The following is a 12,936-nucleotide window of genomic DNA, read 5'->3' as shown; positions in this document are numbered from 1 at the left end:
ATCAGAGGATCTTACAAAGCTTGGTTTGTCTCTGTGTTACACTTGAAGTCCAGAGCAGCCATTTTGTAGAGGTTGCGATCATCTGTTTGTTTTAGTAGACGGGCTGCTAGCGATGTCAAACTCAATGACCTGGTGCTCTGACACTGCCAGCCAGCCAGGCTAGTTACGTTCCTGTTGTACGCACTCTCAGGTGCAGTCTTGTGTTTGTATTCAGCTATAGGCCTATACATGTGAACATGTGTGAAATGCAGTATTAATACAAGCCAGACCTATTTGGATAAAAGGGTCAGCTCAGTAAAAAGACAGATTTATTTCTTTAATGACTCTTCTGAGAGGATAAGCTTCGCTACCCTCCTGTGAGTGCCAGAGGTATGTGGGTGCTGTTGTTTGTGTATCCGTCTCCTGTCTGGTTAAGATTTGCCAACCCTGCCCTCTAGTCAATCAGTCGGACCTGCAGCCAGCAGCATGTAGAATTCCACTCTCTCCCATGGAATCTTACACTGGCGCTGCAGAGAATGGCTGCAGCAACACAGACGTTAGAACGACTCCATGGCTGTTGTTTAGCCACTGAGGCTCTGAGAGCCAATGTTATAGCAGGTCAGGACATTCTAGAATATGGGTGGACTGTCTAAAATCCAACTCACCACTAGGCTAACCATGTTGTTAGCACAGGAAAAGGGAGGGGCCAGTGAAACAGGAGAAATTCCAGATATTGGAGGGGCCTGACTTGTGGGGGATGTCATTGTTGCTTGCTAAGGGCCTCTGTGAAATGCAAGATAACCTTCTGGAAGCTCTTGAGTCTAGATTGAAGCCTCTGAAAGTGTTTTAGTGTAGGCTTGTCTGTTTGTTCTGTACAAGAGTGCTGTGTTGTCCTCCTCAATACTCACATATACACACAAATGGATTTCCTTCACTCTGCCTTAGCTGCCCAATAATCTGCTGTCTTGTCAGGTCCTCTGCTTATCACTCCCTCAGCGTGCCCTCAGCGTGCCCTCAGCGTGCCCTCAGCGTGCCCTCAGCGTGCCCTCAGCGTGCCCCCAGCGTGCCCCCAGCGTGCCCTCAGCGTGCCCTCAGCGTGCCCTCAGCGTGCCCTTAGCGTGCCCCCAGCGTGCCCTTAGCGTGCCCTTAGCGTGCCCCCAGCGTGCCCTGAGCTTGCCCTCAGCGTACCCTTAGCGTGCCCTCAGCGTGCCCTTAGCGTGCCCTCAGCGTGCCCTCAGCGTGCCCTCAGCGTGCCCTCAGCGTGCCCCCAGCGTGCCCCCAGGTCCTAAGAAATCAATTACTCTCAGGGAGCCGGCCTGTTTTATGTCTTCATTATGTTGCTTCTCCATGCTCCTCTCCCACATCTCCCTCTAGTAAGATAAATTACTGGGCCTCTTTCTACTGAAGTCAGCGTGTCACTCCCAATCCTGGACTGAAAGAAACAGAGTCCTATTTAGCACATCATGGACTTAAAAGGGATGCTGTTCAGTGTTCACAGTTCATCCCGTGTGTTGTTACCATATGAGTCTTCTAACAGTACAAATATGTAGAAGAGGCAGCACTATGACAGCATGCCATCACCACATGGGGATGGGGCATTTCACTCCTATTGGTGAATTAGGACAGCGTGTGGTGGTAGATTATGGCTCATGGAGACTAACTGACTCCATTCATCTGCTGTCATGACATGAGCAGGAAGATGGTGTGCCGTCGTGTGCAGAAAGGGTGGTGGCAGCAGTCTCTTTTTAGGATGGAGTGGAGTGGGGGAGTGAGGGAAAATTAGAATCTGATATGAAGAGTCTGTGGGTCCAGCCAATACGGAGACTCACCTGCCATCAGGTCATTCTATTTTTACATCCCCTCAGATAGGCACTTTCTGAAATGTAGCACGGAAGATATCACTTCATGGCTAATGTCTTCTGAAAGGATAAAGGAAAATGCTTGCAGGGTTTCTTCATTTACATGTTCTCTTATCAGAGAGATTTGGTCTTTTCATTATAAACATAATGCCCTGTGGCTCATAGTAAGATGAGATGAAACGCAAATATGTACTTTGGGTGGACATTGTCCTTGATAATCTGTTGGTCTTCCAGTTGAAACTGGTTCAAAGTAGTGCAGCTGATGTTGTCCCTAAACGTCCCCTGTTGTCTCCACAGTGCCCTTAAAGACAGCCGCTTTCCCCCCGTGACGAGGGACGAGCTGCCACGCCTCTTCTGCTCGGTGTCTCTGCTCACCAACTTCGAGGACGTCGGTGATTACCTTGACTGGGAGGTAAGAGACTGAAACAAGACAGGTAGCTATTAATTCATCTTATGCAATACTCTTCAGTCATTTTTATTTTTATTGAAATTAAATAGCCTTCACATATGTGAATCCAGCAGTTGAGGGTTACAGTGCACCGGAGAGCAGTACACTCCACACAGAGCGGTACGCTCTCCGCACAGTGCGGTACGCTCCCCGCACAGAGCGGTACGCTCTCCGCACAGAGCGGTACGCTCCCCGCACAGTGCGGTACGCTCCCCGCACAGTGCGGTACGCTCCCCGCACAGTGCGGTACGCTCCCCGCACAGTGCGGTACGCTCTCCGCACAGTGCGGTACGCTCTCCGCACAGTGCGGTACGCTCTCCGCACAGAGCGGTACGCTCTCCGCACAGAGCGGTACGCTCTCCGCACAGAGCGGTACGCTCTCCGCACAGAGCGGTACGCTGGGAGAGACAATCTCCAGTGTGAAGTAGAGATGAGAATGAAATAGGAATAGGCCTCTGCTGCAGTTTCTGGTTCTGAATGAACTGGACCCCATTGCAGCCTGGAGATCCACACAGCAAGCATGATTTAGGCCGACAAGCACCATACACAGGCAGTCTGTCTTTTTTGTGAGGATGTAAGCAGTGACCTTGCTGACCCAGAGGGGGGGGGGCAAGGGCTCGTGGCGTGGGCGGGTGATTTTGAATTATAACTCGAACAATCCCCTGAGCTATTTTGACCGGATCCTGACCCTCAACCAACAATCTGATTTGCCCAAAAGGCACCAACTCATCCAACTGTAGGGTGTTCTGTAGGTTGTTCCATACGTGAGGTACGACGAAACTAAAAGCTGTTTTTCCTAAATCTGTAGTGACAGACGGAATTTCAAGAGTTAGCCCTCCCCGTGACCGGGTATGGTATCTCATACTTCTATAGGTTAGTAACTCTGTTAGGTAATGCTGCAGTTTTTCTGGAGTGTGTGGCCGAAGACATGTAGTGTATATAGGCATGTGTCTGTTGTTCCTGTCCATTCATGTGATGTCTGTTCTGCCCTCTGTCTCTGTCTCTCCTTTCTCTGGCCTGTAGGTGGGTGTTCATGGCATTAGGATAGAGTTTTTCAATGAAAAAGGATCAAAGCGTACCGCCACCTACCTACCAGAGGTCGCAAAAGAGCAAGGTAAGTGGAATCGTGTGTCCCATCACCGTTGTATAATGTCTGTATGACTGAAGGTCTTGGTTCTAGAGAGAAGTGGGATTCAAGGGGACATAAAGGGGGATATTCAAGGGGATATAACCTTCTCTGTGCAGGATGGGACCACATTCAGACCATAGATTCCTTACTACGAAAGGGAGGCTACAAAGCTCCCATCACAAATGACTTCAGGAAGACCATTAAGTTGACCAGGTAAGAGAGGCTGCTCTCCTTTCACACCGGTTGCTGTCTTCCACTGCTGCTGGCCTTGGTTCTGCCTTCAGTGTAGATGATGAAAGTGTTGCTTACTGCTGGGAATATGTGACTGGTGCATCATTACTGTAGGGGACCCTCCCAAAGCTCACCGTGGTCCTGTTTGCCACAGTACAGACAGAAATCAGTGAAGGAGTACTGCTGGATCCATAGAGCATTAGGGTGTAGAGATTCTAGTGCCACTGCCAGGTAAGTTGGGGTAACTGTTCCTTCTCTAACTTCCCTCTCCTCTTGTTTAGGTACCGTAGCGAGAAGATGACAATGAGCTATGCTGAGTACATTGCCCACCGCCAGCACCATCACTACCAGAATGGCACCGGGCACCCTCTACCCCCATACAACCATTATTCCTGACAGCGAGCCGCATGACCAATCACTGAACCTCTCTGCGGACCTTTTCCCAGGAGAGCCCGCCCCCTCCTGGTCTAGTTATCTCTACTACTGTACCATTTTATGATGATAGTTTCCGTTGCCATGCTGACGCTCTCCCAGACGTTGACGTGGCAACGGGTGGCAAAATGAGCATCAATTGATAATGACGAGAAAAAACAAAAATCTTTTATTCTTATCCTCCTATTGATTTAGTTTTTGCAGCATATATATCAATATAACCCCTTTTAGTTTTTATTTTTGTTCACAAATACTCAATTTTCCTAAATGTGTTATTTTCAAACAATCCTAATCAGGCTTTTGATTCTGTGGATGGAAGCAAGTCATATATGTGGTGAATTCGTAATGCATAAAGGTATAGGCTCATATTTTGTGTAGGGCTTAGCTACAGTGTCCCATCTATTAGGGAAATGTTTTTCTTTTCCTGTTGAATCCTTTCTTAGTAGCCAGCTTGGCATGATGTGTGTCATTTCCTCAATTTTGCGATTCTTCTCAAGAAATGGACTTAGGTTGGTTTGGCCTTTGTAACCCGTTGTAGTGTTGTAGATTGTAGGGTTGTGAGGCCACGCCACTAGTATTTGCTGGTCTTTTTTATTATATTACCCCACACGTGTTTGCTTTTCTGTGTGTGGTTAGAAGTTTGTTGTGAAGTTCACATCCGACAGGAGATTGAAAGCGCTATATTCAATCATGAATAGGATCATGACAAAATATTTGGCAGAGACGTTCATTTCCACCCCTGAGTGTTCATAGTGTTTTGTAATGAAACCTGCAAAACTTTAATTGAATTTGTACAGCTCCAGCTCAGATATTTTCACCCGCTCTTCTTTCCAACTTGAGAAACGTATGGAGGAAGCCATTTTAGCTGTGTCAAAGGAGGTTGTCTCTGTCCCTTGTCTCTGTGAAGCAGGGCTGGAGGTTGTGATAGGGTTGGAGAGTTGACTGCAGGGCTGGAGGTTGTGTTAGGGTTGGAGAGTTGGCTGGAGGTTGTGATAGGGTTGGAGAGTTGACTGCAGAGCTGGAGGTTGTGATAGGGTTGGAGAGTTGACTGCAGAGCGCATTGTCCTCTCATTCATTGTCCTCTCATTCATTGTTCTCTGAGAAAAATACCTTCATCCTGTTATTTCATGCTAGTTGGTTTGAGAGGAAAAAACAATGAGGGAGACTTGAGTCTAGTGACAGGGATATGCTAAAACTACTTAAAGCCATATTCTGTTTTTAATGCATGTGGTTGCTTTGTAGGCTTAAGATGTTCCCCCCCCCCCCCCTTCTCTGTAACCTCTGTGTTTACTTCCTCTACGAGTTTACTTTATTCTGGTGGCTTTGGTCCCAAAAGTTGGGTTTCCTCTCAAAGTTTGTGTTTTGGTCCTGGTTAGGAATCTGGGCCTGTGAGACATTATCTGGACTTACTCAGTTAGTATGGGTTAGCATCAGGGGTGCATTTATTAGTCGGAGTCTGTTGCAAAAAGTTTTGCAATGAAACCTGTTTACTGTTGTAAACCGGCAAAATGGAACAAAACAGAGAGGACTACCTGAATTTGTACAATAGAAACAAATTTTGATTGATATAAGTTTTACATTTGCAACGGAATCCGAGTGATGAATACACCCCAGCGTTTGAACTCCTTTGTGCTGTTTGTTAAGAGTCCTCATCACCTCCGCTGCTTTTATACCATTTTAACTGAAGCTTGTGGCCACAATGACAAATCATGAAACTTGATGTAGGCCTAATCAATGTTTTACATCCACATTTGACATTACATGCTTGATGACTGACGGTTGCCATAGTTGTGCACTTTCATGTGCTCTCGTCAAAATGCTATGAGATCTTGTGGAGGCTTCTGGAGATGGCATCTAGCTAGTCAAAACGCTATGAGATCTTGTGGAGGCTTCTGGAGATAGCTTCTAGCTAGTCAAAACGATATGAGATCTTGTGGAGGCTTCTGGAGATAGCATCTAGCTAGTCAAAACAATATGAGATCTTGTGGAGGCTTCTGGAGATAGCATCTAGCTAGTCAAAACGCTATGAGATCTTGTGGAGGCTTCTGGAGATAGCATCTAGCTAGTCAAAACGCTATGAGATCTTGTGGAGGCTTCTGGAGATAGCATCTAGCTAGTCAAAACGCTATGAGATCTTGTGGAGGCTTCTGGAGATAGCATCTAGCTAGTCAAAACGCTATGAGATCTTGTGGAGGCTTCTGAAGATAGCATCTAGCTAACCTTAAACCCTTGGCACTGGTCATGGTCGGTTGATTTGTTCAAATCCGTTATTTCCTCATGACATGCTGCTGTTTGTTGAGGTGCTTGCCGTATTCAGGACCAGTTGCTCCCCGTCTCTGTGCCACTAGAAACCATGCATGGGTTGTTGGTCTGTCTTGTCAGCTGTTTTGGCAGAGGAAACTGGGAAAGGGTGGTCAAGCAGTCAAACCCTACATAAAGAACCAGGGATTTCAAGCAACCAGTTAGTCCATGTCCTCTTCAAGTGTTCGTTTTTGTCAGTCACATCCGTGCCCAGTAGTTGGTATGTTTTAGCAAGTGTAGTAAATGGATTAGCTAATGATCTCTGTGTCGTGTACAGGTTTGAGAGGTGCTTGTACAACAACAAAAAAGAACAAACATATTTTATAAAAAATCTTTTACCAACTGACAGTAGGGTTAATCCTTTTTTATTTTATTTTTATATGCAAAATGTTAAGGGCTTTGGCACTCCATCCACAGTAACCCGAAATGACCCATATTTCAGTTGTGTTGATTTAATAAATTATGGACCAGTAAAATGGTGCCCTGAGTGTTCCTCTGTCCTGTACTGTCTAACACTGACCTCAACCTACAGGGCAGTGAAGGGCCTTAAAAACCTGATTCACCCATTCACCTTCAGATAGACACATTGTAGCGGGAGGCAGATGGGAACCTTTCTTCTAATCATACCTGGACATTAGAAACCCCAGCTTACTTCATTAATCTAGCCTATTGTAGAAGGGGTTTGTCCACAGACATGCTTGGTTTAGATGTTATTGTGGTAAGGGCCTATCTATCCTGTTCTCTGTGCTTCCCTGCTCAGATATTGGATGGCATTTCCTTCATATTATCCTCTTGTGGTCAGGGAAATGCTGCTCAACAACATTGACAAGACAAAGGAGGCCTACTTAAAGAGATATATTGGCCTAGTAGTTTGTCACGAAAACAGTTTTCAGAGAACTGTGGGACAAGCTTTCCCTGTTGTTGAACAATCGGGTAACCATTTTCTGGTCCATTCAATACAGCACAACCTGAATATTTTTCTGCTGCAAAATCAAGTCCACCATTCTCTTTTACATACTTACCGATATATGTATACACAAATGCAGTCCATTCTGTTGCATGTGTGTGTATAAAACATACAGTATGGTTTAATCCCTGACATCGAAGGCTTAGAGACTTGTATAAATCATCAAAAATAAATAAAATGGTGCTATTGGACCTCATGTTGGGGCGGTCGCAGGTTTCGTGACTGGTCATGCGAACTCATCGATCATATCCGACTTATTATCCTTGATATATGCAGATCTGTTCAACAGGTGTTTTTTTCCTACCAGTGTAAGTCAACACCCTGCAGGTTTGAAAGGACAAGAAGTCACTACTAATCCCCCTCCCCCCAACTCCCTGCCTCATGGCCTGGGGGTTAAAGGTATAGTCTGTCGTTCAGTAGATCGTGGCATCAGAAGGGGACATTCGCTCCTGGGCTGGGACAGTAAAGAGTTGGAGTAAAAGGGGTCTATCGCCCCTCCTCTCCAGTCTCCCATCGTAAGCTCCTTTCCCTGTCCAGCCCACGATTGGATGTTCCTCTTAGAAGCACACCCATAACACCTCATGTTTTACTCTGTTAAATTGTGAGTTTTTATAGCTGTCCTGTATCATTTACTCATCCATGGAGTTGATTATCAGCTTAAAGGTCATCTGACAGAACTCAACTCTGGCTCTTACAAACTCCCTCAAAGGAAGTCGTGCTTCTCATGTAATATTGTCATTCATGTAGCCCTCTATAACAGTGGTTTCTTTAAGCTGGACATGAGTGTGGGTTTAGTTGGCAGGTTTAGTGAGCCAGATGACTGATTGCTGATATCATCAGGTTGCTCACATAATTATTGTATTTGACTTGGACAATTCGTTGCCATTCATGAATCACTCTTCCTTATGACCTTATGAGTAAGTGTATCATGTAACGTAATTTTAACATGGAAATGACTGAACGTAAAGGTTCATGAATATCAATAAATCTCAGTCAAATGTCATGTGATTTTCCTGGTGTCCTTCAAAAGATTATTCTGACTGCTAATTTGCAGTTCGTTTAAACACACCTCTGCCCATGGACGAGTGACCATTGTTCATACTGACACAACTGGGATAATGTGTAAAGACTATGTCATTTGGTTCCATTGCCCGGTTTAGCCCCTGCATTCCTTGTATGTGTACCGGTATGCATATATTTTTGTGGAATACTTAAGCTCCTATTACCTTTGTATGTTCAACCGAACCAAAGATGCCTCTGCCCCATAGAGATGTATAGAGATCATAACATGGAAGTAACCTGGACATTAGCATGGACATTTAGGGCTTCCTCCATTTTAAAATGGTCAACTGGGTGGAGATTCCTATGGGTTGGGAGTGATCGACCAATGAGCAGAGCATTATTTTCTTCTTCAAATTAGTTTGTAATTGGCTTTAAGCTATATGACTGCCATCTAGCGGCCACAATAAATTGAACACAATTTGGTTCAAGACTCCATCACTGCATGCAAGTCACCAATGTTAGCTTTACACTTTTTTCAAACATCAAAAGAAGAAAAAAATTGACTACTTTAAAATGGAGAAAGCCTCAATGGCACTGTGCATGCTGTCACAGACGCCATAATGGCATAGATACAACGTAGCGATTTCTATACATCTCTATGTTCTGGCCAAGTCCAAATGCTGCTCTTCAGGCCTGGCTTCCTGTCCTTCCAAAAAACACCCCTGCAAGAGACAAAATGTTATTTTGTTCCGTCTGTTTCAGATTTTTTTAATCTGTTTTTTTTGTACTATTTCTAACTTGTCTTTTGATTTCTTTAGCAACCTCTTATTCAATGAATTTCATTGATTATGTCTGAAGCCTTACCCGGCATCAAGGACAGTGAAATTACTTGGTTGCACACAGTCTTTTTTATTTTGTTGTCGTCACTTGTATTTTCATTCTTTTCATTTTTTAAACAAAAGAAAAACCCCATAGCGTGCCTCCTAGATGTATGAGTTTCTGTGTTTCTTTCCTAAAGACCAGCAGTTATACTTTATATAAAAGATGAGTTTGTCCTTATTTTTTACGCCGTTAAAGATGAAAAAAGACCTCTTTTCTTTACTCTGGACCCAGTAGCTGCACTGGTATACAATCGCACTAATAGATAAACAAAAAAAATACAAATAAATGAAATAAGAACTACAATAAACTTGTGTTTGGAACTTTTATAAGATTTACTAAAATAAAATAAATGACTGTTTTTGTACATCAAAATCTATTATTTTCCCCAAAACTATTTTGGATCTAGTTTCTAAATGATTTGAGTTGTTTTCTATGTTCTGAAAATGTGTCGCTGTGCAGAGCAACTGTCTCTGCTGTGGTGGCATGACGGGGCGCGGGGTTGCCTGGTGTAACCCCTCACACCCACCTTTTTATTTCTTCTACTTTTCATTTTTGGTTCCGTATCTTTCTCTGCTTTAGTAACTTAAATGTTGATGGAATAATATGAACTGGGGGGGGGGGGAAGACTCCTTTAGAGCTAGAGTCTCCTTCCTCTCCCATTGAATTGCTGTTAGTGTGATGAGACTTGGAAATGAGCATTTATGATAGTATGGCTCCAAAAAAATACAGAAAATGAAAAATGTTTTTAAAAAATGTGTGGGGAGGGAGAAAATCTTATATATAGATGGGTTATCAGTGGGTATGTGAGCAATGGCTGTGGATATGATCATGTAGTTTTAAACATTGTTATTACCTTTTAAATTCATTTAGCCAATAAAAATGAATAAAACCACGTGAAAAGATAAATGTGTGTGTGTGAGTTGTGTAATGGGTGTTTTTCCATGTTAAACGACTGATAATGTATTTGGTTGTATGCTTGGAGAGTTGGAGCCTGATTGCATGTCATACAATACACATTAGGTTATGTATATAGCTTGGATAACAAGTCCATAGTAATGGGAAGGAAATAATTTAGGTGCTACACATTGGTGGTGTTAGAGGTGTTTGCCTGGAAGGACTGGAAAAGAGCTATATAACCTACACCTGTAGTGATGCGTGGGTAAAATCGTAGGAAGCCATTTTACAACCAATGTGCTGTGATAATTACTTTGTTTGCTTTATAACCTGTTAGTTCATATAAGCCACAGTGGCAGAATAAATTAAATCACACATTTGTTTCATTGCAAAACCGGAGAGCAACATCTGTCCGATGAAGTCCACTAAACATATTTCATGTAACAAACAGTTAATGATCTACAGCATGGTCAAGCAAGGTAATGTTTCCAACATTTTCGGACTACTATTGATTTAGAACCAGTTACCGCAAGTCACAAAGAAAACAGGAGCTGCCTCAACTATTCCAGCACCATTTCAACTTCAACATTATCTAATCACCTCTACTTAGTCTAATGCAGTGACAACTAAAAGATACCAAAAACGATTTAGTAAAATTAACTTAAGCTAAATGTGATGTGGCTGAGCTCACTCAGTTTAACTCAATGCTGATTGGCTTTTATTATATAATTTTTTGTCAAGGGAGGCCAAATGCTCACTGACATCCCATCCCGGGCAGCAATAATGTCCTACTCTTTTTGACCTGACTGCATCATCTACAGTTGAAGTGGGAAGTTTACATACACTTAGGTTGGAGTCATTACAACTCGTTCTTCAACCACTCCACAAATGTCTTGTTGACAAACTATAGTTTTGGCAAGTCGGTTAGGACATCTGCTTTGTGCATGACACAAGTCATGTTTCCAACAATTGTTTACAGATGATTTCACTTATAATTCACTGTATCACAATTCCAGTCGGTCAGAAGTTTACATACACTAAGTTGACTGTGCCTTTAAACAGCTTGGAAAATTCCAGAAAATGATGTCATGGCTTTAGAAGCTTCTGATAGGCTAATTGACATAATTTGAGTCAATTGGAGGTGTACCTTTGGATGTATTTCAAGGCCTATCTTCAAACTCAGTGCCTCTTTGCTTGACATCATGGGAAAATCAAAAGAAATCAGCCAAGACCTCAGAAAAATAATTGTAGACCTCCACAAGTCTGGTTCATCCTTGGGAGCAATTTCCAAACACCTGAAGGTACCACGTTCATCTGTACAAACATTAGTACACAAGTATAAACACCATGGGACCACGCAGCCGTCATACCGAACAGGAAGGAGACTCGTTCTGTCTCCTAGAGATGAACATACTTTGGTGCGAAAGGTGCAAATCAATCCCAGAACAACAGCAAAGGACCTTGTGAAGATGCTGGAGGAAACAAGTACAAAAGTATCTATATCCACAGTAAAACGAGTCCTATATCGACATAACTTGAAAGGTCGCTCAGCAGGGAAGAAGCCACTGCTCCAAAACCACCATAAAAAAGCCAGACTACGGTTTGCAACTGCACATGGGGACAAAGATAGTACTTTTTGGAGAAATGTCTTCTGATCTGATTAAACAAAAATAGAACTGTTTGGCCATAATGACCATCGTTATGTTTCAAGGAATAGGGGGAGGCTTGCAAGCCGAAGAACACCATCCCAACCGTGAATCGCGGCGGTGGCAACATCATGTTGTGGGGCTGCTTTGCTGCAGGACGGACTGGTGCACTCCACAAAATAGATGGCACCATGAGGAAGGAAAATGATGTGCATATATTGAAGCAACATCTCAAGACATCAGTCAGGAAGTTAAAGATAGGTCGCGAATGGGTCTTCCAAATGGACAATGACCCCAAGCATACTTCCAACGTTGTGGCAAAATGGCTTAAGGACAACAAAGTCAAGGTATTGGAGTGGCCATCACAAAGCCATGACCTCGGCACTATAGAACATTTGTGGGCAGAACTGAAAAAGCGTGTTCGAGCAAGGAAAAACTGAGTTTAAATGTATTTGGCTAAGGTGTATGTAAACTTCTGACTTGTAGATACACTACACATACTGAGACAGCTAGTTCATTCGCTCTGATGTTTTCTCCAGTGAGATACACTTCCTTCCATTCCCAAGAGGCTGAATGTATGAAACACAGAGAAACAAAAGATACATTATTTTGTATGTATTATAAATTTAAAAAATGGGGGGGGGCATTTATTTAGGGAAGCCTGGCATCCATGAATACACGCCACTAATCTACACTTAACAAAAATATAAACACAAGATTTTACTGAGTTACAGTTCATAAAGGAAATCAGTCAATTGAAATAAATAAATTAGGCCTTCATCTATGGATTTCACATGACTGGGAATACAGATATGTATCAGTTGGTCACTGATGCCATAAAAAAAAGGTAGGGGCGTGGACCAGAAAACCAGTCAGTGTCTGGTGTGACCTCATGCAGCACGACATATCCTGATCATTTGATCAGACTGTTGATTGTGGCCTGTGGAATATTGTCCCAACCCTCTACAGTGGCTCTGTGAAGTTGCTGGTCATACATGTCAACCCAGAGCATCCCATACATGCTCAATGGGTGACATGTCTGGTGAATATGCAGGCAATGCAAGAAGTGGGACATTTTCAGCTTCCAGGAATTGTGTACAGATCCTTGTGAAACGGTAGCGTGCATATTTCTTGCTGAAATATGAGGTGATGGCGGTGGATGAATG

The 12,936-nt window shown here is 43.4% G+C and overlaps 1 protein-coding gene across 1 annotated transcript in view; it reads left to right on the top strand.

Moving 5' to 3' along the window:
* The window catches only part of LOC139387865 (nuclear protein AMMECR1-like), a 33,934-nt gene extending 23,798 nt beyond the window's left edge, over positions 1-10,136 (top strand). Inside the window, exons 3-6 of the mRNA XM_071134166.1 lie at positions 2,136-2,250; positions 3,310-3,400; positions 3,532-3,628; positions 3,928-10,136. Coding sequence (XP_070990267.1) covers positions 2,136-2,250; positions 3,310-3,400; positions 3,532-3,628; positions 3,928-4,042 — 418 coding nt within the window. The 3' untranslated portion in view covers positions 4,043-10,136. The remainder of the gene's footprint in view (positions 1-2,135; positions 2,251-3,309; positions 3,401-3,531; positions 3,629-3,927) is intronic.
* The last annotated feature ends 2,800 nt before the right edge of the window (positions 10,137-12,936 follow it).

Source organism: Oncorhynchus clarkii, chromosome 29 (assembly GCF_045791955.1).
Source record: "Oncorhynchus clarkii lewisi isolate Uvic-CL-2024 chromosome 29, UVic_Ocla_1.0, whole genome shotgun sequence".
NCBI classification, from domain to species: domain Eukaryota; kingdom Metazoa; phylum Chordata; class Actinopteri; order Salmoniformes; family Salmonidae; genus Oncorhynchus; species Oncorhynchus clarkii.
Note: the sequence above shows the minus strand (reverse complement) of the source record. Positions and strands in the feature narration are given on the sequence as shown.